At 54.5% G+C, this 25,974-nt stretch overlaps 2 protein-coding genes across 9 annotated transcripts; one reads left to right on the top strand and one right to left on the bottom strand.

The window, feature by feature from the left end:
- The first annotated feature begins 1,949 nt into the window (after nucleotides 1-1,949).
- On the top strand, nucleotides 1,950-6,418 carry DLK2 (delta like non-canonical Notch ligand 2). Of its 3 annotated transcripts, none has more exons than XM_031434650.2 (6): nucleotides 1,952-2,159; nucleotides 2,658-2,788; nucleotides 3,060-3,123; nucleotides 4,140-4,270; nucleotides 4,725-4,869; nucleotides 5,497-6,418. In XM_031434650.2, exons 2-6 carry the CDS (start codon nucleotides 2,713-2,715, stop codon nucleotides 6,230-6,232), a joined length of 1,152 nt encoding a protein of 383 aa, XP_031290510.1. In that variant the 5' UTR covers nucleotides 1,952-2,159; nucleotides 2,658-2,712; the 3' UTR covers nucleotides 6,233-6,418. The 3 variants fall into 3 exon arrangements, with proteins under 3 accessions (XP_064332585.1, XP_031290510.1, XP_031290509.1); XM_031434649.2 differs by having other exon boundaries at nucleotides 2,469-2,788; XM_064476515.1 differs by having other exon boundaries at nucleotides 1,950-2,788; nucleotides 4,818-4,869.
- On the bottom strand, nucleotides 6,345-25,774 carry ABCC10 (ATP binding cassette subfamily C member 10). Of its 6 annotated transcripts, none has more exons than XM_031434644.2 (22): nucleotides 25,566-25,770; nucleotides 25,144-25,315; nucleotides 21,899-23,117; nucleotides 20,368-20,595; nucleotides 19,623-19,779; nucleotides 19,248-19,357; nucleotides 17,506-17,585; nucleotides 16,726-16,897; nucleotides 15,466-15,564; nucleotides 14,878-15,067; nucleotides 14,086-14,163; nucleotides 13,727-13,921; nucleotides 13,147-13,300; nucleotides 12,773-12,962; nucleotides 10,508-10,851; nucleotides 10,028-10,197; nucleotides 9,370-9,530; nucleotides 8,791-9,044; nucleotides 7,705-7,850; nucleotides 7,506-7,603; nucleotides 7,147-7,259; nucleotides 6,345-6,814 (listed from the first exon to the last, which is right to left on the bottom strand). In XM_031434644.2, the coding sequence occupies exons 2-22, from the start codon at nucleotides 25,302-25,304 to the stop codon at nucleotides 6,661-6,663; spliced, it is 4,473 nt and encodes a 1,490-aa protein (XP_031290504.1). In that variant the 5' UTR covers nucleotides 25,305-25,315; nucleotides 25,566-25,770; the 3' UTR covers nucleotides 6,345-6,660. The 6 variants fall into 6 exon arrangements, 5 of the variants coding, with proteins under 5 accessions (XP_031290504.1, XP_031290505.1, XP_064332584.1 ...); XM_031434645.2 differs by lacking the exon at nucleotides 25,566-25,770 and adding an exon at nucleotides 25,436-25,484; XM_064476514.1 differs by lacking the exons at nucleotides 25,144-25,315; nucleotides 25,566-25,770 and adding an exon at nucleotides 25,316-25,427.
- Between the last annotated feature and the right edge of the window lie 200 nt (nucleotides 25,775-25,974).

Below are 25,974 nucleotides of genomic sequence, written 5' to 3'. Positions count from 1 at the left end.
TTCATTAACAAAAAGGAACTGTTCATTTTCCACAACTGCTTTGGCTCAGTCACTCACCAATTCAGACTCTATCTTAAGGAAGGAACCTAAAATATAGAAAAAGCTATATGCATGAAAATTTGTGACATTACTATTTATCTGGGAGCTGTAGCCCCAGTGCCTAGGATGATGTCTGGCACATAGGAGTAGTACATGGGTGCTCAGTAAATACTTGTTGAATGAATTCATAATGGCAAATAGTAAATACAAGCTAAGTATCCAATAAAGGACTAGGTTAAATAAATCATGGTGTATCCATTTAGGGAATATCATGGAGCCATAAAAGATTATGCTTTTTGAGGACTATCAACATACGATGTGGAGTGGAAAAAAAAGGGAGGATATCACATTACAGTTGCTGTGTATAAACATCTGGATAGGAAAAGGAGTCAGAACAACAACAGTGGTTTTACCAAGCTAATAGGATCATGGGTGATTTTTAAATTTTTACTTTATACTCAAAGTTCTTTAATGTTACTGAATTTCTTTAATAATAATAAAAACTGAGTATGTTCATCATGAAAAAAAGGAAATGCTGGAAAGCATCAATAAGAAAAAAAACCTATAACTCCATTATTTAGAGAAAAAAACACTACCAACTTTTCAGATATGTTCTGCTTTGTTTCTTGCTTCTTCCCCTCCACCTAATATATTCTTAATTTTTTGATATCTTTTGATTTCCAAAAAGTGACTTTTAGTAGTCACATAGTGTTGATATATCACAATCTCTTTGGCCTACAGTAATTTTGGACATTATAGACAGTGAAGTTTTTCAGTGAAAAAAATTAAACAAAGTAAATGGTTAGAGCTGTGGCATTACTCATCTCAAATTCAGAAAGCTCTTCAGGAAAGAGGTGATCGGAGTTTCAGGGAAGGGAGATGAGGTGTGGCTGTTAACGCTCAATAGAGTCTGTAAGAAAAATTAGTCCAGGGGCTTTGATCTGTGGGGGCGTCTGTAGGAAGCTGGCACGGGCTAGGGACTCCTTCCCGTACTTTGAACTTAAAGATAGTGAAATCTTGATTTGGAGGACTAGAGATGGGCAGTGGTGGTCCTGACCTCTGCCTCTTGATCTGCACAAACAAGAAACTTCCCTGCCCTTGCCTGGCACAGATGTCTCTGAGCCATTAGCCTGGAAAGGTAGGGGTCCCCCACTCCCTGTAGATAACTCTTAGTCTGAGCTCTGGGTTTAGGTGGTCCACGATTAGCCTGAGGTCATGAACGGATGTGATCAAGGTACAGAGGTTGGAATTTGGGCGGCACATTTACAGAGTCGGGGCGTTCCCAGTGCAGGCAGTCTTCCCAGTAGTGGTCGCGGAAAGGAATGGGGTGGGAAAGACAGACTCCCAACACGGAGGGAAGAGTGGAGAGGGTGGGTGAGTGCCAGGCTAATGCTTAGGCGGGGATGCATCCTAGATAGCTATGGATGAGGAAAAAAGCGGACGGCGCGGAGGAGGAGAGGAGCAGACAGATGAAGCAGGTGATGTAGGATTTACAAACGGAGGAGGCGTGGGCTGTTGACAGGAGGAGGGCCGGGAGCGGCAGGTATGCCCTGAGCGTGCAAGGGTTGTATATGAGAGACGTGATGGGAAGCGGATTGGTGAGAGGAGAGGTGGGGCGTGGGGAGAGCGGCGCGGGTCAAGAGAGCGGAGATGAGAGATGGAGAATAGCCGCTGCGCACATTTGGTCGACCTTCTACAGTCTGCTCCCACTTAGATTCCCATAATTTCCTACTGTTGGAGTGAGCAACGTTCGGAGAGGTCGGGTGTCAACAGAGGATGTGGGGGCGGGTGTGCGCGGTGCGTCGCCGGGGGTGGGCGCCTGGCGCAGGCGGTGGAGGGCGGGCCGGCGGCGGCCCGGGATGGGAGGGGGGAGGCGGGCTCCGCCGGCACACGCCACCCCTGGCAGGCTGCCTGAGCGCGTGTGAGGAGCCGCCGCCGCTGCCGCTCGGGGTACCCTTGAGCCCCAGATTCCCCAGCGCTCGGCTCGTATGGCAGCCGCCTCGGCATCCGGACCCGCGGCCCTCTAAGGGGCGGCCCCGCGGCCCGGCCCAGCCCTTCGGCGGAGCCCGTCGGATCCGGCCCCGCTCTTCGCCCCAGGGAGCTCTGTCTCCGAGCCCGAGGTGAGGACCGCGAGGGCAGAGGCGCGCTGGGCAGGGGGCGCTCAGAAGATCCCAGGCCCGGCGCCGTGGCTGAGCCGAGAGCGGCGGAGATAGGAAAGGGCCGTGAGAGCAAGTCCTACGAGGAGTCGGGGATGCGGGGCTGGGAATTCTTGCCGCCGGGAACCGGCCCCCGCGTCCCCTCCGTCCTCGAGGCCGCCTCTCGGCGCTGTCCCAGTCCCCGCAGACTCCGTCCCGACTGCGTTCCCAGCGCCGGCCCATCCTCGCCCAGACCTTTCTCCAGTCTGTCCATCCTTCACCTCCCTCCCGCAGAGCCTGCTCCCGGTCCCTGTCTCCAATTCCTTCGCCTGCTCAAACCTTCTTCGCCCCCGCCCTCTCGCTGCCCTCACCTCCTTCTTCTGTCTGGACGCCCCTTTACCCCCTCGGCTCCTGTCACTCGGAACTGGAATCCATGCCACTATCCCCGTGTCCGGCCGCCTCCCAGCCTGTGCCACCCAACAGGTGTCTGCACGCCCGTCCGTCCGTCCGTCCCTCCCTCCTGGGGCTGGCGCTGACCATGCCCAGCGGCTGCCGCTGCCTACATCTCGTGTGTCTGTTGTGCATCCTGGGGGCACCCGTTCAGCCTGCCCGAGGTGAGTGCTCCCCCAGGCTCGGGTCCCGGCCCTGTCCGACCGTCCCTCACTTGCACGTTGACCTCTGCAGGCCAGAGACGGCACTGCAGCCGCTCCGACTCGCTGGATCGGCGACACCCAGGACATCCTTTTGAAATGCAATGAGTCTCAGTTCTACCCTGTCCCAGAGCTGAGCCCACCCTATTGCTGGGACCCTGCATCTTTTCCCGAGCCCTGCATCTCAGCCGAACCCTGACCCCGGGTTCACTCCTCCCACATCAATCTCTTGCAGCCGATGACTGCAGCTCCCACTGTGACCTGGCCCACGGCTGCTGTGCTCCTGACGGCTCCTGCAGGTACCTTCCTGAGCACGTGCTCCCAATCCCTCTGCATTTTCCGGGCCTCCACACCCCCAACCAGATCAGGCCCCAGAGCAATGTGACTAGGGGCTTAAGACTCTACTGCTCATTCCCTATAACGTCAGGCACAGGGCACAGGGCACAGGACAAATGGCCAGCCCTGCACCCGTCCCCCACCTCCAGTTCCTCTTTGCCTTGCCTCTCCTTTGCCTCTTTTAGCTTATGGCTTCCCACGTTACTCTCCCAAGTCTGACCTAGGAATTCTGCAACATTCCTCTTCAAGACACCAACAGCAAGTCCTAAAGCTTGAGGAAGTTTAGAAATTGGAAGCCATGAGAAAAGGGAGAAATAAAGGAAAGCTACATTGAGACTTGGTTTAGCCTGGAAAAGAAAGGCTGTTGTGAGGGTTGCTGGGGAGAAACACTTGTGAAAGAGGGTCTGTCTTGATGAATTTGAGTAATTGACTCTCTGGGGTTGGGGGTGGGCAAACTGTAGCAGGAGGAACATGTATCTGGACACAAGGAAATGAGCTGACAGGGCAAGCTGCTGGAGAGTCCGGGGGTGCATGGGATGCTCTGAAATACATCGGTCTTTGCCCTGGAATCAGGGTGGGAAAATAGTTCTGATGACCTTTCAAGGTCACTGTTTTTAAAAGACCTTTCTAAGCATCTCAGACAGGCCAGGAATGGTGCTGGGGGCACTTACAGGAATCATCTTATTTAATTTCTTCCTCAACACCCCTCCAATGTGTATCCCAGTTTACACATGAGAAAACTGAGTCTCAGAAAGGTTAGACAAAGCACAGAACCAGGACTTGATTGCTGGTGTCTGATGGTCTGATTCCATATATGTGTCCTGTGACCCTGCACAGCCCTCTATCTACCTGGGGTAGGTCTGCTTTCCCTTAGGGGCTGTCACGTTTGTCTCCTGTTACCCAGAGACTCTGATCTTGCCTCCTCCATTTCCTCACATCCCCCGACCCACAGCCCTGACCCTGTGCTTCTCCCCATCAGGTGTGACCCAGGCTGGGAGGGGCTGCACTGTGAGCGCTGTGTGAGAATGCCTGGCTGCCAGCATGGTACCTGCCACCAGCCCTGGCAGTGCATCTGTCACAGTGGCTGGGCGGGCAAGTTCTGTGACAAAGGTAGGGGAGTAGAGAGGATACCTGTGGGGCTGGGGACTCCATGTGTTTTGGGAGAACATCAGTCCTTATTTACTGAGCACCTCTTCTGTCCAGCTCAAACCTTCAGATATATGGTATTTTATAACTACAGACTTTACACCTATCTGTTGTCTGAATTGGTCCTCAACACAATCCTGCATGGCAGGCAAGGCAGCTGCTGAAAATTGTACTCATGTTACAGATGAGGAAACTGAGCTCCACAGATTAGATACAACATGCCCAAAGTCACTTTGAGACAGACTGACAGTGCCAGGGCTGGGCACCTCCTGACTCCAAATTCAGTGATGATGTTTTCCCCCACTACATCCGTACCAGCCCAGGATGGGATTGTAGCACAAGCCACACTCACAGAGCTTTGGGTGGGGCCTGGGCAGGTCAGGGTGCTATCCCAGAGCCCTCCTGGTCTCCTCTCCAGATGAACACATCTGTACCACGCAGTCCCCCTGTCGGAACGGAGGCCAGTGTGTATATGACGGGGGTGGCGAGTACCACTGTGTGTGCCCATCAGGCTTCCATGGGCGTGACTGCGAGCGCAAGGCTGGACCCTGTGAGCAGGCAGGGTGAGTGCGGGTCCCAGGTTAGATGAGGATCTGGTGACACGAGAGAGGAGGGAGGACTGTTGAGATGGTGGTGGTGAAGGGTTAGGGGTAAGGGTCTTGGAGGCACCCGAGAATAAAACCCCAGCCTGCCAAAGTATCCCTCGGGTTCTCAACTTTCTTGGTACCATTTGACCCATTTCTCCAACAAAAATCTACAGGGGCTGGAGGTGTAACGCATCAGTGTGTGACTACCCTGGTTGGGAAGGCTGAGGACCTGGGTCTCCCCTCATCCTCCCAGGATCTTGTTCCACACAGCAGCCTTTATGCCTCATGGTGAACGAAGAAATGTCCTGCAGGGCTGGACTTGTCCCTCAAACTTCCACCGCAGACCTGAGAGCCTGTGAGGATAATAATAGTACACTTGCCTTGAGCCTTGTCTCTTGGTCGGGCCCTCTGCTACATGCTTAACTTCGGATTATCTCGTTTAACCCTCACAATTTGGGAAGCTGGGTACTGCTCCATTTTTAAAATGAGGCATTTGAGGCTCAGAGAGTGGCTCAAAGTGACACAGCTGGAGGTGATCAGGATGTCGACCTCGGCTACCCTGCAGGTGGAAGTCAGTAAAATGCCCTCTCCCACCCCACCCAGGTCCCCGTGCCGGAATGGTGGGCAGTGCCAGGATGACCAGGGCTTTGCCCTCAACTTCACATGCCGCTGCCTGGCGGGCTTCGTGGGTGCCCGCTGTGAGGTAAACGTGGATGACTGTCTGATGCGGCCTTGTGCTAATGGCGCCACCTGCCTGGATGGTATTAACCGCTTCTCCTGCCTCTGCCCTGAGGGCTTTGCTGGACGCTTCTGCACCGTCAACCTGGATGACTGTGCCAGCCGCCCATGCCAGAGAGGGGCCCGCTGTCGGGACCGCGTCCATGACTTTGATTGTCTCTGCCCCAGTGGCTATGGTGGCAAGACCTGTGAGCTGGTCTTATCCATCCCAGATCCTGCCACCACAGCAGACATCCTCCCAGGGCCCACCTCAGCTGTGGTGGTACCTGCCACCGGGCCTGTCCCCCACAGCGCGGGGGCCGGTCTGCTGCGCATCTCTGTGAAGGAGGTGGTGCGGAGGCAAGAGGCCGAACTGGGCGAGTCTAGCCTCGTCGCTGTGGTGGTGTTTGGGGCCATCACTGCCATCCTGGTCCTGTCCACAGTGTTGCTGACCCTGAGGGCCTGGCACCGGGGTGTCTGTCCCCCTGGACCCTGTTGCTATCCTGCCCCGCACTATGCCCTGGCACGCCAGGACCAGGAGTGTCAGGTTAGCATGCTGCCAGCAGGACTCCCCCTGCCGCCGGACCTGCCCCCCGAGCCTGGGAAGACCACAGCACTGTGATGGAGGCGGGGGCTTTCTGGCCCCCTCCTTCATCTCCTCCAGTGCTCAGACTGGAGTGGTCCTTTCTCAGCACCCCTCAGCTGGGGTTCACACACTGGGGCACCTCAGCCTCACACCAGAAATATTATTTTTTTAATACACAGAATGTAAGATGGGAATTTTATCAAATAAAACCATGGAAGTGCATGTGGGCTCCTTTGCCAGAAAAATCCACCTGAAGTCCCAGATGCAAGAGGGCCAGAGCAGAGACCTGCTTCTAAGGTCTGCCCCCCAAGAAGGAGTGGTTTCTAAGGAGGAACCCAGGGTACCCCTTTCTCCTCTGTGGAAGGGAAGGAGAGGTAGAGCCACAAAGGAGAGTGTAAACAAGCAGCCCTGCACAGCCCAGCAGTGGGAGCACAGAGGGGCCTGCAGGGCGAGGACGCGGGGCCTCAGGGAGAGGAGCGGGCTGCCTGCTGGCTGCTCTGCAGCAGCTGCTGAAACAGCGAGTGGGGCCGGCTGCTCAGGGCGGCCGGGGAGTCCAGCTCCACGACCCTCCCTGCTTGCAGCACCAGCACCCGGTCTGAGTTCAGGATCGTGTTGAGCCTGTGTGCGAGAGAGTGGTTAGTGTGGGATGGAGGACAATGCCCTAAAGAAGAAAGCTGACCTGCTTTTCCTCCTCTCCTCCCCTGGACAGCACCGGGCTGCCCCCCTAGGCATCAGCCCCAGGCTCTGCACTGGTAGGGTTGGGGCTGCAGATTCCCTCAGACAGTGTGCTACAAAGGGCCTGGGTCAGTGTCTAGAGAATGAGGAGCTGAGCTTCATGGAGGCTTGGATTTTCTAGAGCCCTGACCCCTGGGGTCCCTGAAAGGAAGGGAGGCCCTGGGTCCCTGACACCACAGCCCCCCATCAGATTCTCACTCTGGACACTTGCACACCTGTGTGCAATGGTCAGCACTGTCTTGTTGGCAAAGCGCTGGCCGATGGTCTGCTGGAGCAGTTGGTCTGTCTTCTGGTCCACGCTTGCCGTGGCCTCATCGATACATAAGATCTAGAACATGTGGAGAAGGTTAAGGAGGAGGAGGAAGAAGAGAGTTAGCTTTGGCTGCTACCCAGGCACCAGCCCCTACCTGCCAGCCTGGCCCAGGCGAGCCCACAGCTTCCTATCTCCAGCTCTAAAAGGAAAACTAACTTGGTCCCTTGAGACCTCTCCCCAGCCCACTTCCTCGTGCCTCACCCCTGACATGTCCCCTGCCTCCTTCCTGGCCCTCTTGAATGTCCCTTCCTCTTATCTTACCTTGGCATCCGTGAGGAGAGCCCTGGCCAGACACAGCAGCTGCCTCTGCCCCAGAGATAAGCTCCGGCCCCCCTCGCCCAGCTCACGATCCAGACCACCTGCAAAGCACAGCATCTTTACCCTTAGGTTCTGAGCCACCCTCCCACCCACTCCCTGCTCACTCCCTTTGCCACCATGCAGGCTAGGACCTAGCACTCACCCAAAGATACGATCACCTCACTCAGGTGGCACTGCTCCAGGGCCTGCCACAGAGCCCTGTCCTCATACAGGCCCCGGGGGTCTAGGTTTTCCCGAACAGTCCCACTGAACAAAAAGGGCTCCTGGGGGATGATAGCCAGCTGGGATCTGGGGGATAAGGAGAGGGCAGGACATGGGGTCTAGCCTGGAGGTGTGGCCACTTCTGCTCCCAGGGCAGGTTTTAACTATAGGACCAGCACCTCAGGAAAGCTCAGGGATAAGACCTGAACACAAACCCCACTCTGCTCTCCAGTTGTCAGCCATGAACCTAGAATTGTGCCAGCACTATGAAACCAAAGGCCTAGACTCTGCACTTAAGGAGCTTACATTTCACTGAGGGACAAAAAATAGAACAAGCATGAGCTAAACTGTGTGGCACTAACTCCAGTGGGGCAGCAGTGGCTGGCAAGGAATGACCAGAGAGTCTGAATGGGTAGGGGATGCTTCAAGGTTGGAAGCGGGTCTAGAATCGGGTCCCAAGGAGCTATATGGTCAAGCTATAACATAAGGCCAGCACAGGTTGAGAGAAGGAAAGAAGGACAGGGCCAGGGCTGGGATCAGTAATGGACTTTAGGACAGAGCTTCCCTACCTTTTTCATGCCTTGGAACTCAGGGAAAATGATATTGGGGGAATGTGGTTGGTGGGGGGCGGGGGAGATATTTAGCTCCAGGTGAGGCCACCTGTGACCAGGTGCAACTGGCCCAGGTCTCCAGCTGTCCCAAGCACCGCCTGCCGAGCTCCAGGGCGCAGCACCTGGGAGGCTCTGATTCAGGAGGTGATGACTGATGGTCGAGAGCGTATGCTGGGAAGTACAAGATGAAACTGGAAAGGTGGGCCTGGGTTGGACTGACAGTCTTAAGACCACAGCTATGAATTTGGACCTGAGCACTGGGAGCTCGCTTTCCTTGCCTGCTTGTCCCATTCTCCGTCCCGCCTTCTGATTGGCCCTGGCTACTCTGATGTTACATAAAGCCTTCCTCTGACTTTATATAAAGGTCCTTCCTCTAAGTGCCAGTAGTCTGGTCCCCTCTCCTCCCTCCCTCAGACCTGAGCTCAGCCAGCTCCAGCTGGCTGGTGTCCACGCCATCCAGCAGCACTGTCCCAGAACTGGGCTCCAGCAGCCGGAAGAGCACCAACAACAGGGAAGATTTGCCAGAGCCCGTGCGGCCCACGATGCCCAGCTTCTCTCCAGGCTGCACGCAGAAGGTCACCCCATCCAGGGCGTTGGGTAGCCCTGGCCGGTATACCAACACCACATCCTGGAACTCCACGCTTCCCCGGGTCAGCCAGCCGATGCCCAGCTGGTGGGATCCGTGGGTGGGAGAGGGAGGGAGATGGATGAGATGGGGAAGAATGAGGGGCTGGGGGCTTAGATGGTGGAAGGAGGGGAGGGTAACGAGTAATGGATGGTGTGAGAGGAGATGTAGAGGGAATGAGGACGGTGCAGGAGGGATGGAGCAGACGGACACAAAGATGAAGGACGCTGAGAGGAATGGGGAGGTCACAGGGGACAAGAGAGGAGCTGAGAAAGGTGGTGAGGGGCACAAGGAACTGGGGGAGAGGCTGGGCCATCAGGAGGGTCCTGCAAGGTCCCAGTACCCAGGCTGGGGTGGGGGCGCAGACTACCTGCGGCTGCCGGCCCTGGGGCTCCTGGGGCAAGTCACAGGAGTACTCCTCCAGCCGCTCGACGCTCACCAGCATGGCTTCTGTCTGCGTGAAGCTGCTCACCAGGCCTGAGAGGAGGCCCGTCAGGGACAGGGCGTAAGACAGCGACAGGCCTACAAGTCCTGGGAGAGGGAAACACCAGCACTAGGGGAGGCTTGGACGCTGGGATGCATGTGGGGAGGGCTGGGGCGCAACAGGAGAATCCTGAGCTGTGGATTGTGAGCATTTAAAGGAAGCCAGCATTGAAGCAGGAAGATGCAGAACCCAGACCAGCCCACAGGAGGCCAATGCAGGGGAGTGGGGTGACCTGGAGAGCCTACAAGGGAGGATAGGTGGGAGGCAGGTGGGCCGGGTGGGGCGCTGAGTTCAGGGGACAGGGTGAAGCAGGAAAGGGGAGATCAGATTTGTTCTAGCTCCAGATCCACCACCACCTTGGCGAGGGACTCCTTGAGACTCAGTTTCCTCAACCCTAAAATGGGGGTGATGAGAATGACAACACATCCTCACCAGGAACCCTGGGTGTAGGGTGAAAATGTTGGAGGGACAGTGCAAGAAGTCACCAGCAGGGGCTGGGAGTGACCAGCTTCTGAGGTGATAGTGAAGGGTCCCGGGGTGACACCTGGGTTGGCAAGGCCCTGCTGGTGCTGCACCAGGGCGATGCCTGCGATGGCGCTGACCACTGCGGCCCCCATGAGCTGTAGCCGAATGTCCAGCCACTGCATTGTGGCACTGGCAGCAAACTGGCACCTCTGGTTTAGCTCCAGGAGTCTCTGGTTCTCCTCCTCAAACCTGGGGGAGGCCATGTCATGGTTGCACTGACCCGCCCAGACTCCTTCCCTGCAGAAGGCATACTCCTGGGAGCTGACCTGCACACCCACAGGCCTTACCTCAAGAGGAGCCAACGTGCTCTTTCATAGTGGGTCTGCTCTGTCTCAGTGTCCCTTTTTTCTGTTTCTTTCCTCTCTTCCCTAGTGCCCTCACCCACACTCCCCTTCTCAGGAGACCTGGAACCCCCCCTTCCTCTCAGTGGTCCCTCTCCTCCCCATCCCCCGCACCTCCACCCACAGGGCTCTGGTCGGAAGAGGCAGACCTCACATACCTGTAGGAGGCCCCGGCGGCCCGCAGCACAGGGAGGCCGGCCAAGGTGTCAGCCAGGTGGGTGTAGAGGGGAGACAGCGTGAGGCTGCCCAGGCGCCGCAGCTCCCGTGAGGAGGCCCTGTAGCGGCGCTGCACGCAATAGTAGATGATGCTCAAAGGCGGCAGCAGCAGCAGCAGCCAGGGCAGGCCAGAGCCCAGCACAGCCAGGAGGCCCAGCAGGCCTGCTGTGTTGGCCAAGAGGATGTTGAGGATGAAGGGCAGGCTATCATCCGCACAGGCCACGTCAGAGGAGAAGCGGTTGAGGACCCGGCCCGTGGGCGTGGAGTCGAAGAAAGTCACCGGCACCTGGAAGAAGGGGTCAGGTGGTTGGGCAAGGGCAGGGCCTGGCGGAAAAGAGGTGGGGGCAGGCCTGGGGGCAAGGTGGGCTCAGGAGAAAGGCCCAAGGTTGAGAACAGGAAAGGCGTAAGGTGTCCCCAGAGTTTGCGGGCACAGAGGAGGGGCTGGTGGAGCTTGGAGGAAGAATACCCCAGGGTGGGAAAGACAGACTCTCCCATCCTTCCGGCCAGTGTGACCCTGAGAGGCCAGGCCGGCCATCCCTCTACCTCCATGCTAGATGTGCTACTCCCCTGGCAAGAGCAGGGAGCTAACCTCTTTCCAGAAGATGGGGCTTCAGGCCATGAGTGAGATTTAATTGGATGTCAGGAGGAACATCCTGATTGCCTGTGGCTGGATAGAGTGGCAAGGGCAGTGGTCTAAGTCAGCACTCATGGTTAAGTGCTCAGGCTCTGCGGTCGGACTGCTCCTTGGATTCTAGCCCTGCCACTCACCAGACGTGAGACCCCAGGCAAGGGGCTTAATCTCTGCAAGGCTCCTGTCCTTCATCTCAAAAAGGGGGACAGTAATGGAACTGCACCTCACGGGGCTGACAGCAGGACTGAAGCCAGAAGCCACATAGACACCAATCAGGAGCTTAGCACAGTCTGCCTACCACAGAGTCAGTGTGCGGTCACTGCGAGCTATTTAGACTACTTACTATTGGGAGGTACAGTCTCAAAGACAACCCTTTCCCTTTCCCTGCCTTCCCCATCCCCCAACTCTCTGCCTTTACTTGGAGCACAGTCCTATCTTAAGGCAAAGCACCAGGTCAAAGGACTTGCTGAAACACCTCCTACTGCCAGCTTATGAGAAATGAATTCCTTCACAGCCTGAAACGTGGGCAGACAGTGGGCAGCTGCCCCCTGAGAGGCAAGGGAAAGACCCACGTGGTGCTGAGTTCACAGCCTGGCACTCCACAGAACCAGCCCTGCCCAGGTCACTTACACTCTGAGTCTGCTTCTTCATCTGTAAAACAGGGATAACAGAACCCACCTCACAGGGTTGTTATGAGGCCTCAATAAGAAAATGGACAAGAAAGGGCTTTGTAGTAACAACATCGTTAATAACAACTGCTAACTGAGCTCATAGTTATGTGCCAGGCACTATCCTAAGCATGTTTCATGTACTGATTAATCCTCATAATGAACTAAGGGGTAAACAACCGACTACATAAACACATAGCAACAGGGATGGATTTTAGAAAGAGCTCTAAATAAAAACTAAGAAAAGGAATGTCATTTATAAAACCGCATGCACACAAAACATAGGCATTCTGCAAAGAGACAAACGAAAAGATACACATTAACACAACTAGAACGGTTGCTTATCAAGGAAAGGAGGGGAAATGAAAACAGGGTTTGCAGATTAAAAGGGATGGGTCAAAAAAATAAAACAAAAAAGGGACCTTGCATGAACTAAGGGGTGATTAAGTCAGCCCTCTGTGCTTGAAGTCCAAACCGGAAGTGACGCAGGAAGAGTCTCTTCTCCCCCTTTATTTTATTTTTTATTTATTTTAAGACAAGTAGTTCTTTTTTTAAATGAAGTTTATTTTTTGCTGGGGAGAGGTAATTAGGCTTATTTAGTGTTTATATATTCTTAGAGGAGGTAGTGGGGACTGAACCCAGGACCTCATGCATGCTAAGCATGTGCTCTACCACTGAGCTGTACCCTCCCCGCCTTCTCTCCCTTTATAGATGAGAAAGCTGTGGGCTTAAGTAACTGGGTTTGAACCCAGGCAGCCACTTAGCTCTCAGCCTTTCCAGGTCTCAAGTGCTGTACCCATCTGTGAGGGGGTTTTCTACTGAGGACCAGGAGATGGGATGGGCCCCCAATGGAGCCCAGGTACTGAGAGGGGGTCCCCCTTTCCACCCCCAGCCTCCAGTCCCCTCACCATAAGGACTCGATGCAGCAGGCGGCGATGCAGGGTGGCGGCCGCTTGGAGGGTGCCCGCCGCAAAGAGCACTGCCCGGAGAAGGGTGCAGAAGGAGTTGACACCCGCAATGGTTGCGTACACAGTGAGGTAGAAACGGATGTCTGAGGAGCCATTGAGGGCAGCTTTGGGCAGTGGGAACACTGAGGTGCTGGGTGGTAGGGAGGGGGCTGTGGGTAACCAAAAGTGGGGCCACTCAGGGGTCCCTTCCCCACCCCCACACCACCTCTCCCTATCTTCCAGAAGACCCAGGCCCGGGGAACACATCCCCCAACTCACTCCCCGCCTGGCAACCATTCAGAGCCCCAGGCCTGCTCCCAGCCCCAGCCACTCACTAGAGACTTCTGGGGGAGAAGAGGAGCAGCTGTGCAGAGAGCAGCCCTGAGGAGCCCAGGCTGGTGGGGGCCGGCGCCTCAGAGGAGCTATTCTTGGCTGCCTTCAGCTGAGCGATCCAGTGGGAGAGCCACCAGTCAGCAGCGTTCCTCGTGGCTGGGTAGGGACAGGAGGGAGAAAGCTGCCAGAGACTCACCTCTTTCGTTCTAGTCAGACACCCGCTTCCTGTCCTTGACTCTGGTTTCTACCCTCCTTCACTCCCGGCCCTCCCCACTTTGCCACAAACCACGTCCTCTCTAGTGTGTGCGTCTATCCTGGGCCCGCCACCCTTCAGCTCTGGGGAGAGCCTGATCTTGAATTTGCCAAACGGGAAGCAGACTTGGGTGCAGATCAGAAGATGGCCATGGGGCGCACCCGCCGCCCCTGGGACTCCCAGAATTGGGGGCTACCTCTTATCCTAGCTGTTGCCTACACCTGGTGAGTCTCTGGGCTTTGTAATGATCAGTACAAGGTGATGGATGTGATGGGGACCTAGGCGACAGGACTGAGGGTGGGGTGAGGGCCTCCAGGGTTTACTCCTACCTTGCATGAGGAGCAGAGAGAAGAGGATGGCGAGGGCCAGGCCCCGGCCCATGGCCCTCCAGTATGCTTGGTACACGTGGAAGGCCACAGCGCCCTCCTTCTTGCTTTCTTCCTGCAGCAGGCGGCCAGGTGTGCTCTCCTCCACCTCCAGGCCCTCCTTTGTTTTCTCTGGATTCTGTACTGACTCAGCTGTGGCTGTGAGTATCAGGAGGGGTGTAGGGTGGGGACATGGATTAAGCTTACAGTATGACAGTTGAAAACCTCAGTGTTTCTGAGGGGCAGGCAAGCTTCATAGAAAACATTTATCTACAAGTGTGGTGGTGAAGAGCAGGCCCTCTCCTCTCACCCCTGGACCATACCTGGGTCAGACTCTTGTCTATCCTCAGCCCAGGCTTTGGGGACAGCTTGCACCAATGGCAGGATCTCAGAGGGAGGCCCTGGAAAGCAGCAGGGGGATTAGGAGGGGCTGTCTGGGTATATACCACACCTTTCAAAACCTGTGAGCTAATCCACTTCCCTTCCTCTTTGGACCTCCTCCCTGACCTTCCCTGGCAGGGCTCTGCCATGGACCCCCAGACTCTGAGCAGGACCATCAAGTCCATCCCTCTATGTCTGAAGTCCAATCAGCATAGAGAGATCAGCCCTAGGAGGAGAGTCATGGCCACCTGTGAGCACCCTGTCCAGTCACCTCTCACTACTGCAGGGCTTCCTCATGCCTCATAGGACTCCTAATAGTCTGATGGAGACTCATGTCCTCCTGTTTCTCTCCAGTGAACCTGCAGCTGGTCATGTCCCTCTGGATAATAATCCATCAGAGATTTTGTTTGTTTTTTAAATAAAATGACTGTTCTAAACCTGACTGCTTTCTCTTCTCCAGAGACATGATTGTTCTCAGAGATCCTGGGCCTCTAAGTTCCCAAAGCCCCCAGTCACAAAGCCTGTACCCTAAATCCACCAGCTCCTTTCTCTCCTGTTCTCTGTTCCTTGCACCAGTCCTGTGAAGGCAGGACAGGGTCTCCCATTAGACAGAAGGATGATGGGGCCCAGGCCACACACAGAGCGGGTAGCAGAGTCTGCACTTGACAACCCATCTGACCCTCTTCCCCTGTCATACTCAGGCAGATAGCTCCTGCCCAGGTGGCCCACAGTACCAGCTTGGACAAGGCGCCCGGCCTCCATCAGCAGCACCACATCAGCCCTCTCCAGGTACTCAGTGCGATGGGTGCACAGCAGCCGCGTGGTGTGGCTCAGCACTCCCAGGATGCACCTATGCAGCAGGTGGTTGGCCACGTCTGCATCCACAGCGGCCAGAGGGTCATCAAGGAGATAGAGCTCCTTCTCCTAGGGAGAGGTCGGGGCACTGTGGGCACCAAGTCCTCTGGCCAGAACCCAGACCTCTCCTAGACTTGATCTTGATGCTGTCAGAAAAAATGGTTGAGAGGAACTCTGGGGGCTACCCCTACAGCAGTGAAGTAGGAGGTGAGACCAGAGAGTGGGCTTTCTTCAGTCAAGCAAGGCCAGTGCCTCAGGGCCACTGCTCAGCTTTGCTGGGTCTCAGTGCCTCAAGCCACATAACGCTTTTTCAAGGGCCTTTAATTCTGTCTCGAATCTGCAAAAGGGGGATGGGATGGCCAAAGGACCAACACCTAAGGAGCACGGAGCAGGGAGGGAAGCAAACATCCCCATCCCCCCTCTTAGCCAAGCTTCTGAAGCTCCAGGCTCCCCCACCTTCAGCTTACCTGGTAGACAGCACGAGCAAGGGCGATCCGGGCCCGCTGTCCCCCGCTGAGGGTCACGCCCTTCTCCCCCACCTCTGTCTGGTCCCCAGCAGGCAGGATCTGATAGGAAAGGCCCCCCAGTATTGGTCAGTGAGCTCCCCAAAACCTCCTACCTCATTTCCCATCCCTCTGCAGGGAAGAGATGGGAGAGCAGGGAGCAGAGAGCCAGGGAGCCGGAGGAGAGTGACTTGAACTTGGGGTGAGTGAACCAGAGGGGACAAACTATAATTCCAACAACAATAAGCACTGGTTGAAAACTTCCCATGTGCTGAGCACTTTACAGGCATCATCTCGTCCCATCCACGTGACAACCTTATGAAGTTGGTATTATTTCCTTTTCACAGATGAGACCAAAGCTCAGAGTAAGTACCTTGCCCACAGCTAGTAAAGAGCAGGGCACAAATGTAGATTCCTAACCACTCGTCACACTCACTACCCTGCCTTTTTAACAAGTAAGGGTTATGATGGGCAAATTCAAGGTGAAAGTTTTCATAGGTTTTTAGAGAAGGAAGGTACTCTGAGCTTCCCTATGGCCTCAGGAGTGGTCTTCCCAGCTAAGGAGTCCCCATACCAGAGGAAGCACCTGTGGTCCACTAGATGGTGACTCCCCTAAGGGAAAGCTTTGTGATTCATCTCTTTTCTTAGTCCCTAGAACAGTTCCCTGTACTAGGAGACATTTGGGAAATGCCTGATACAGAAACAAATGATAAATGGACACAGGATGCCCCATGGTCAGTCAAAGGTCTTCCTTTCCAAGAAGTTCCACATTTACCTGGATAGGGTAGTGCTGATGACAGTCCCGCAGGGGACACTGGGGTTGGGTGGGAAAGTCACAGGAGAAATCTGGACTCTCATCCCTCTGAAATAAGCACTCTGGATCTAATGGGCTTGCCAGGCTTCTCTAGAATAACCTTGACTCTCCTGGTGGGAGGTGGGGAAGGCCTCTTGAATCAGAACCACTAGCCAGACCTACAGAGTTAAGCTTCATAGGAAACCCACACTAGTCCCAGAGGCCCAGGGTTCCTCCAGCTGCTGTGTGGAGCACCAAGACACCACCACCCCTACAGGTCCTGTGCAGAAGCTGGACACTCTGGGAGGACCAAAGCCTGGTGGCCAGTCCTGGGTAAATGATGCCTGAGTAAAAAGCAACCCCTTCCCAGAGGAGCAAGTCTGTGACCTGCGATGGCTGGGATGTGGAGAAGCGGGTGGCCAGGTACTCACACTGAGGTCATCATTGAGGGCACAGGCGTCCAGCACTTCCTTGTATAGCCGGGCGTCAAATGTCTTCCCAAAGAGAATGTTGTCTCGGATGGTGGCAAGCTGGATCCAGGGTTCCTGGGTGGCCAGGCCAAAGCCTTTGGACAGTCCCCACACTGCCATCTGCCCACGTAGCCTGCAGAGAACCAGACCAGCAGTATGGGGGGGCTGGCTCGCTGCTAGTCCCCTCCCTGCCCAGCACCTGCCTCCCAGAAGCCCCTCCAGATAGCTGTCCTCTACATAGGGTCCCCCTTCATGTCACATGACAGCCATGGAGGTCAAGGGGTCCTAGAGAGGCTGCAAGCTCACTCCGGACTAGGAAGGGAAGAAACTGCTCTTTGGCTGCAGCCAAGCAGGTGTCATATGTCCACGTGCTCAAAAGAGAGTGTAGACACTACCATGCTCATTCACTCTCACCTTAAAATAAAAAGGCCCTCCTCCACACCTCTCTGGATCCCTTCCCCGCACAAGCACGTTTTCGGAAAGAGTGGCTGATGCTGGATGTATCCATTTATTTCTTCACTCACTAGTATAGCACTTCTAACACTCTGGTGTGATGATTATGATAACTCACTTTCCTGACTGCCTTCCCCATTCCAGAATGAAAACTCTCCCAAGGAAAGGGCCATGTCTTGCTCATCTTGGCATCTCTGGCCCCTTAAAAAAGTGTCTGCCATGTAGCAGGGGCCAGGTAAGTGTGGCGAAGGGCAGAGCTGAGGGCAGGGGGTGTTGGAAGTCACTGACCTGTGGAGCTCCCCAGCGATGGCAGCCAGCAGTGAGCTCTTTCCGCAGCCCACCTTCCCCACGATGCCCACCAGCATGCCCTGCAAGAAAGCCACACAAGTAAGCATCAGGTCTCCCTCTTGAGCTGCCAGTCATCCCACAGATGCTTGCCTCTAGGCCCCAGTTATCCTGGAGGGAAATAATTCTCCACCCCCACAGGCTGAGCTGTGCCTCATGGACTGATGCGGTGCTGGGCCCAGAGGAACAGGGTGTTTTATTCTCCACTCAGAGGAGCATCAGTTTCATTGTGTGAGGCCCTCTGGAGAGGAGCTGTGTGCCTGGGGGCACTGGAGGAAAACCGCCTGAGAACTTCAAACGAAAGCCCTGAGGCAGGAGTTCCAGAAAGGGGAGGAAGGAGGGAAGGACTCCAGGCTTCGGGGCTTGGATGCTGGGCTGGCTAAGTCTACCTGCAGCTAGACTTCCGATAGCTCTGGGCAAAACGCTATGTTTTACACAGATGCCCATTTCTGTGATTTGCAGTTTAAAATTTTCTGTGCTCCTTTCATTGCTTAGTTATAACATGCTTTCATGGAACTACCTCTCCGTACATGAAGGAAAAAAATTCCTTCTCTAGAAACAGGTGGGCTCCCAGCAGCTCTGACTGTGATGCCCCCATCCTGCCAGCCAGGGTCGACCTGTCTACAAGTGGGCACCAGACCAATCTGAGACCCTTCTCTGGGAAGCCTCCCTCTTTCTGGCTGCGGCCTGTAAGTGGAAGGGCTTCCTGCAAGCCCATCTTCTCCTCAGTGGAGAGCGGGTCTACAGAGACAGAAGAATGAGGCAGATACAGAGAGAGAAGCAGACGGAAGGAGCAGCTCGGCGAGTCGAGGCCTGGCTCCGGGCTGCTGCTGAGATCTGCCCACGTGCTTGCCTGTGGATTCTGCAATTCATCTCTATATCCTTCTTACAAATTCTTGTTGGCTTAAGCTAGCTCCAGTGGGTTTCTATGACTTATATCCAAAAAAGCCCCAACTGACACATTAGTAAAATTCCTTCGAAAAATTCCAGCCTTGTCTTGCCTGAACTAAGAGGAAAAACAAAACATTCAGTCCAAGCCAGAAACGTGAGCCAAATGTGGTAGAGGCAGTTCAGGCACAACTGGAGAATGCTGGGTTGAACGGTGGGGCAAAGGGTTGGACACAGGTCAGGAGAGAGTAAAAACTCAGGACTCAGTGAATAGGAGTCGCTGTCCTGCCAGGAATGTTCTTTCAAGTGCTTCTTTGACAATGTATGCCACAGTATGAGTCACAGGGTGCGATTCCTTTTCACCAGATGAAATAGAGATTATCTATCCCATTTGCAAAGTCCTTCTGAACAGGGGCTGCTGGGGCTCTCCCGCAGGTCCTCAGCCCGTGGGAGGTGCTGGGTAAGCTCTGGGTCTGTTCTGAACTTGACAGCCCCTGAGGGACATGGAGAGACACAGGCAACTGCTGGTCTGGACTGGGTGGATGTGAGCAGTCTAGAGACCAGGGAGAGATGTGACTGCTCTGAAGTAGCTGTGTTTAGGAAAAATAACATTCAGAAATGAGGTGTCATCTACTCTCCGATTAGAACCTGCTCACCCAAACCTCTCCAGTCCTTCCCTCAGTAATAGAGCCATAGGGCCATCTAGCTATGATGGGCTCCATTCTTGTTTATCGGTCACTGAGTTTTCAAGTCCCTCGTTAGTCTGGGAACTCTCCTAGGGCATTGGACCAACGAACCTTCTTCACTTCGAGGTGACTGATGAAGGTCTCCTGGCTGGTTCCAGCTGGGTCCCAAGAGAACAGGGCTTCATGCAGCTCCAATGCTGTGGACGGCTCTATGGGGGGATCTGAACAGAAAAGAAGCCACTCAACTTGGGCTTCTAATCCACAACCTACCTGCTTGGTGTGGGTAAACCAGGGGCAAGTCCTTGGCTTGCCTGTCCCATATCTACCTGCCCAGGGCTAATTCAGTCGCAGTCTTTGTCTGCAGATTCTCCCCCAGGATGTGGCCACCTGCTCTCTCTAGATTCTGCTGCCTCTTGCTCCTCCTGTACAGCAACCAAGGGGCTCCCTCCTCTCCTGTGCTAGGTTCTGCCCTCCAGCTTGCCTTACCTGGGCTGTAGTAGGCCTGGGGGTTGTGGTCGGGAAGGTCGAGGAAACGCTGGATCCGGTCCAGGGACACTTTGGCTTCCAGGAGGCCGTTGATTACCCAAGGGAAGTTGTTGAGGGGCAGAATGAGCATGCGCACCAGTGCCAGGGCCGTGAACACCTAAGTTGGGTGGAAGTTTGGGGGAAGGGTTGAAGCATCACCCAACGCTTATCTAGAGGCCTGCGCTATGTGTGGCCCTGTGGACAGGTCTGTGGAGGGGAGAACACAGCAGCAGAACTGAGGGGTTGGCTAGACAATCCTTGGCTTAAAGGTGGCAGAAGTGGCCACTCCAAGAATCCTAGACATTCTAGATGTTCCTCCAGGGATCCAGGTTGTTCCTTGATAAGCACACAGGCCTAGCTCACTCCGAGGCCTTCTCAGAATTTCTAAGTAGCAACGTCACCCGGCTACACTGCATCTGCCTAGCACTGGATTGTGAATTTTTTCCTCCAGGCCATCAGACTGGGGATAAAGGGACCTAACACAGAGCCTGGGCCTCACCAGAAGTAGGAGAGGAAAAAAGGAATTCCTTTGCAGAGGGAAGGGTTAGATATCCGAGGTCCCAGACAAAAGGTCCCTTCAGAGGATTTCTCCTGGGTTGGGAAAGGATAAGGCAGCTAGCCCACCTCCCCACTCCACTGTGGTCTCCATGCTGCTGCCTCCCTCCTACGCCTCCCTACCGCCGTCCCCTCCCATCCTGGGCCTCACCTTGGTGGCCGTGAGCTGGTGCCCCATGAGGACATAGGTGATGAAGATGATGATGGCGATGACGACTGGCAGGGCAGCCCACAGGTACACACAGGCCGCGTCCAGGTACTTGATGACCCTGAGTCGCCCCAGCTCTCGAGTTCGGCAGGCCTCTACGCGGGCCCCCAGCGCCTGCTCCCACCCGAAGAACTTGATGACACGGATGCCACTCAGCAGCTCTGTCACGAGCTAGGGAGAGGGACAAGAGAGCAGTGCGAGGTGGAGTCACTGCTCATGTGTGCTCTCCTCTGCCCAGTCTTCCCCAGCATCCTGGCAGAGGATGTCAAGTCCTCTGAGCCCTCATATGCTCTAGCTAGAGACAGGCTGGAGCTGGAATACCCTCACCTTCCTAGAGGTAAAGTGGTGGAAAGTACAGGGGGTCACCACACTGGAGTAGAAGCACTCCTTCCATTAGACAAGGGGCTAAGGACTATTCCCAAAGCCAGAAGACCTGGGCTTCAGGGACTGGTCGCCAGTCTGGCCCATGGCTTGGGTGGTATGGGAACTATTCCTGTAGGAGTATACAGGTGTAGGCGGCCCAACCACAGCCCAGGGTCAGGCAGGCCGACAGACCCAGGCAAGTTAGGCAAGGACCACAGGAACTCCTGGGATCCTAACAGTCAAATATCCCCAGCCTGCAGGCCAGGGAGGCACTAGGAGCCTTCCCAGGTGGTCCTGGAGACTAGTCTATAGGTGTCATGGGTAGGGAAAAAGGCTTCACACCATAACCAGCTATCAGAGATATGCCCTTCCCTGTTAGCACTCAGAGATATTCTAGTGAGAGGCTGACAACTATGAGATATGGACCCCCAGGCCCACAATCCCCTCTGTAAACGTACCACAATCATTGCAAAACCCAGAACTGACTCAGACCACCAACACCTAAAGGCGGCCCAGGCAGGAGAGTGACTTGCTCCTTTCCCCACAGCCCACCCTGAAGAGGTAGCTCCCAGGCCTCTCCAAGCATGGCTGTGGGGTAGCCTGTGCCCTAGATGAGGAGGTGGGAGACTTGGGTCCTGGCTCCAACACTAAACACTCATTCGGCCCCAGACAGGTTATTTCCTGCCTCCTAAGGTTACTGCTTAAGGCTGCCTGAGTTAATACTACTAATTATTATTACTATTATTAGTAATTATTATTATACTAGTAATAATATTACTAACAGGCCACATTTATTTAGTGCTTACTTTGTGATTGCACTGTACCACGTGTTATCTCATACAATCCTCCAACAATGCTATGAGGCAAGCTATTATTATCCTCATTCTACAGATGAGTAAATGGAGTCCTAAAGAGGTTAAGTGACTTGTCTGAGGTGATTAAACTAACAAGTGGTAGAGTTGGGATGTGAACCTCTGTCTGTCTTTCTCCAATCTCAGCTCTTAACTTCTATCATGTTCACTTCCTCACGTATGGTGCATGGGACGACCTGGGTACTAGGATGCTGGGTGGGGGTCTCTGGATGGCTGAGGGACCCCGAGCAGCCCCTCACCTTAACCCGTGCATCCTTGTGCTGGAGCATCTCCTGGTTGCTGGCCATGATGCGGGTGGCAATCACTTTGTTGACAGGTACCAGCAGCAGTGCCAGGATCAGCCCCCCCACGAAGGCCACACCCACCTGCTGGTACAGCAGGTAGAGGGTGACAGCCAGCTGCAGGGGCAGGCCCCAGGCCTCGTGGAAGCTCCCGGCGAAGTTGAGCAGCCGCTCAGAGTCAGTGCCCAGGAGGTTCAGGACCTCCCCGGCAGGAGGGCGTCTGGGCCCCAGCTGTAGAGCCTTTCGGTACAGGATGTTCAGTACAGCCCCCCGTGCCTGCAGTGTGACCTTCCGTACCTCATACCCATACTGATTCTGCAGCACAGCACCCAGAACACCCCCACCGGCTAGCCCCAGGGCATACAGCAGGCCATTGCTTAGTGGCTCCCGGCCCTCTTCCAAGAAGGCCACCAGGAGGGACAGCAACAAGGGCCCCGAGAATCCCAGCATGGTCCCCACCAGCTTCAGCAGTCCAAGTGCCAGGTAGCACTGCCCAAAGGCCCCATACAGGGCCTTCCACAGCCGGGCCCCCTCCTGCCAGTGTGCCTGGAAGACATGGGCAAGGTAGGTGGGGTGCAGCCTGCGGGGGAGGTGGCAAATGTCCTGGGGCTGCTGGAGCTCCCCACGGGCTCCGCGGGCCAGCAATGGTGCCAGCCAGGCATAGGAAAATCGTGACAGCCAACTCTCACCATCTTCAGCTACCTCAGGTTCCTGGCCCTCGGACAGGAGGGGCTCATGAGCCCAGGGTTCCCGTGGCCTCCTGGGGACTGCCCAACCAAGTCCATAGGCCAAGAGTGCAGCCAGCTGAAGGATGAGGAGGCATAGGCGGGAGAGGGGCCCTGGGAGAAGTGGGGACAGAAGTGAGCCTCGCTGGCAGTGCCATAGCAGGGTCAGCACTAGGGCTGGGGCTGGCAGGAAGGCAGCCAGAGACAAGGCCAAGGGCCCCCGGGAGCAACCATGAGGGGAATGAGCCAACACCCACAGAGCCAGGCTGTGGCTGATCCAGGCCACAGCTGCCACAGTCCCTGCCAGCACCTCTAGCCCTATGGGCCCTGGTTCTGCCCCTGGTGGCAAAGCCACTGGAAGGAGGTCTAGTAGTGGAAAGATAAAGAGTAGGAAGGAGGCTGCGAGTCGGAGGCGCCAGCCGGGACTGCAGTGTGGGATGTAATCTGGATTCCTGCGGACAAGGGGAAAAGAGAAAAGGAGGCACATCAGGGCTGACTCAGGGCCCAGACAGATCTCCAGTAACTCACTTAACTAGACGGAATCCCTTTCCTGCCTTGTACATTATTTCCATCCCATTTTGCCCTGGAACCCAGGGCCTCTTCTCCCAGGAAATCTTCCTGGATTAACCTAATCCATTTTCTAATCTACCTAAACCACTTCTGATCATTGTTTGCCACAGAAACTAAAAATTTCAAGATAAGGTTGTACTAAACATGAAGACTAATTGCAAAAAAAAAAAAAATCCTAAATTTTTCTACAGATAATCACTAAGGGATGAGTATTCACTATTACAAAAGTATCTACCTAAATTAACCCTTAAATTCACCTGAAGCACTATTAGATGAATAAAAATTTGACTTACATACAGCTTCTATACTCTAATACTATAGCCTAAATTTTCTGAAGCCTCAGAATTTTCTTCTCTCTGGCTTTCTAATGGTTGTAGAAGATGCTATGGATCATTTTTGTGACTCCATTAGCTGAAGAAAAACCTCTTTTTAGTTTTGTCTGTATCTTCATGGCTTGCAAAAAACATTTTTAGTAAACAAAAGGGTGACCTGCCTGTATTAAACATCAAGTACAGGAAAACATGCCTGCAGCATTACATATTAAAACACCTTGAAGTGTCATATAAACAGAAATTCATATAAAAATATATAAATCTGTACTCCCCCTGTTGTTGGCAAGGCTGGGTTACTGAAAAATTTAATTGCAGATTAAAATGTTTTGGGTTTCCTTAAAATAGTCCAGTGATCACAGTTATATGGAGGGGTTTATATTTGGATTAAAGTCAACCTTTAATACCTCTATTTCCTAAGATGTGGGGAAACATCGATCCCTTGGAGGCTGGTACACTGGCCCCAAGTTGACCATCAACTAGTCTTATGAGCTTAAGCAAGCCTCTTTCCCTCTCTGCATGTCATTTTCCTCAGCACAGTGACCAGTGAGAAGTCTGGACTCAAAACCCTCTGAAGTCCTTTCCTGTCTGAGATCCTGGATTTCTCTGATCCTTTTCAACAATGCATAAAATTCTGTTAAGTGAAGTGAGATAACCACACTTTCTATTAATTACACGATGGTCTTTCTTGCCTTCTCCTTTCACTGTGAGTTCCTAAAGGACTATGCCAATTTTTAAAAGGTATTCCTCTGGGCATAGATACTTGGTCTGAGTGAGTCAGTCTCACTCTATGCTAACTGACTAACCGACCCTCTCCAGACTTTTGTCTCTTTCTGAATAAGAGACAAATCAGGATTCCTCCCAGACCAAGCAGATCTGAAGCTTCTCTTACCCAAGGAAAGGATCTGTCATCCCTCTGTCATCTTAGAAAGGGATACTTTCTGCCCATTACACTAGGGACTCCCAAAGACAGACTAGACTTTCCTCCTGCCTTGTCAGCAGCCAGAGTGAGACTAACTTTAGACATATCTAGCCATACAGAAACTAAATGCAAAATCAAGGTGAGTTTAGCACCTGTACCTTACAGCCCCAAATTCAAGAAAAATTAAGATTCTGATTTTGCTCTTCTCTTCTACCAGCTGTTTCCTGAGTACATATGCTTTTCTTAGCCTAGAAACACAGAGGTGTCATAGATGTAAGTGGTGAGAAACGGGTCCAACAACTTCAGCACGTTAACCTTTTCACCCAATTTTGCCTCCAATTCATGACAACTGTGTTTGGGCATCTGAAAATCTACAAAAGGGATGCTTTCTACCGCTCATTGGGTCTTTAAGAACGTGCCAGGCGCGGCGCCAAAATGTACTGTCTAAATTTCCCAACAACGCTGAGGCTCAGGGAAGATACGTAATTTGCCCCCAAACAGCCACACTGCTGCAAAGTGGTAATGCTCAGATTTTATTCTACTTTTGCCCTACTCCAGAGACCTCAGTATTCTGGTTACACTGCCACGGAGGTGTGGGGTTTCCAGTGAGGTCTGCAAGCTCACAAGGACAGATGTCTTGCACCCGTCTCTACCCACCTCGGGCTGCCCCAGTAGCAGGCACTGAGTACGGCGAGGAGCGCGTGGGGCAGGGCGCTGAGCACCAGCTGGGTGAAGCAGTGGCTGGTGGTGTCCCCCTCCCACACTGGGAGCGGCTGCAACTCGCTGGTGCCGCACAGCTGGGCCAGGAACCCCTCCATGGAGGCCTCACCTGCGGGGGAAAGCCGAGGGTGGAGGAGGGAGGGAAGGTTCCTCCCACAGAGACGGGAATCCGTGTTCCCAAATGCAAGGTGTCGGCAGGGAGCGACACCCGGGTGGGCAGGACACTGACCAGGAAGCGGGGGTGGGCCCAGGGTGACCGCGCATCCCCTGCCAGATCTCCCCGCCTCCAACCCCGCCCACAACCCAGGACCTCCCCTCGCTTCCGCCCCGAAGCCAGACCCCACCCGTTCTCGCGTTACCTCAGCTGTAGAAAGGGAGTTGGTTTGGCTCCCAGGGGTTGGTTGGCAGCTGTCTGGACGGGTCACCTGCCCGGGATCGGCTTTTCCCACTGACTCCCCTGCGTACCTGCCTACAGAGATCCGGAACCTCTAACCTGAAGAAGCTGCTTCCCACCGGATCCCAATATTCCCAGCACTGGTGGACTCTCAAGAGTGTGCTGCCGGCTTGGGACCCTGGCCACGCTCGCTTGGCACCCTCTAGAGGCGGGATGACCTCTCAGGTGTCGCTAGTCCCGCCCCTTCACAGGGCTTCTGTGCGCATGCGCACCGCTGTGTCTCGGCGAGCCTTGGGAAGCCGACGCACCGCTGCCCGTCACCCTTGTACTTCTGCACATGCATGGGGACTAATCTCAGCTCTAGTGCAGCGACA

Source organism: Camelus dromedarius, chromosome 19, assembly GCF_036321535.1.
Source record: "Camelus dromedarius isolate mCamDro1 chromosome 19, mCamDro1.pat, whole genome shotgun sequence".
Taxonomy (NCBI): domain Eukaryota; kingdom Metazoa; phylum Chordata; class Mammalia; order Artiodactyla; family Camelidae; genus Camelus; species Camelus dromedarius.
Note: the sequence above shows the minus strand (reverse complement) of the source record. Positions and strands in the feature narration are given on the sequence as shown.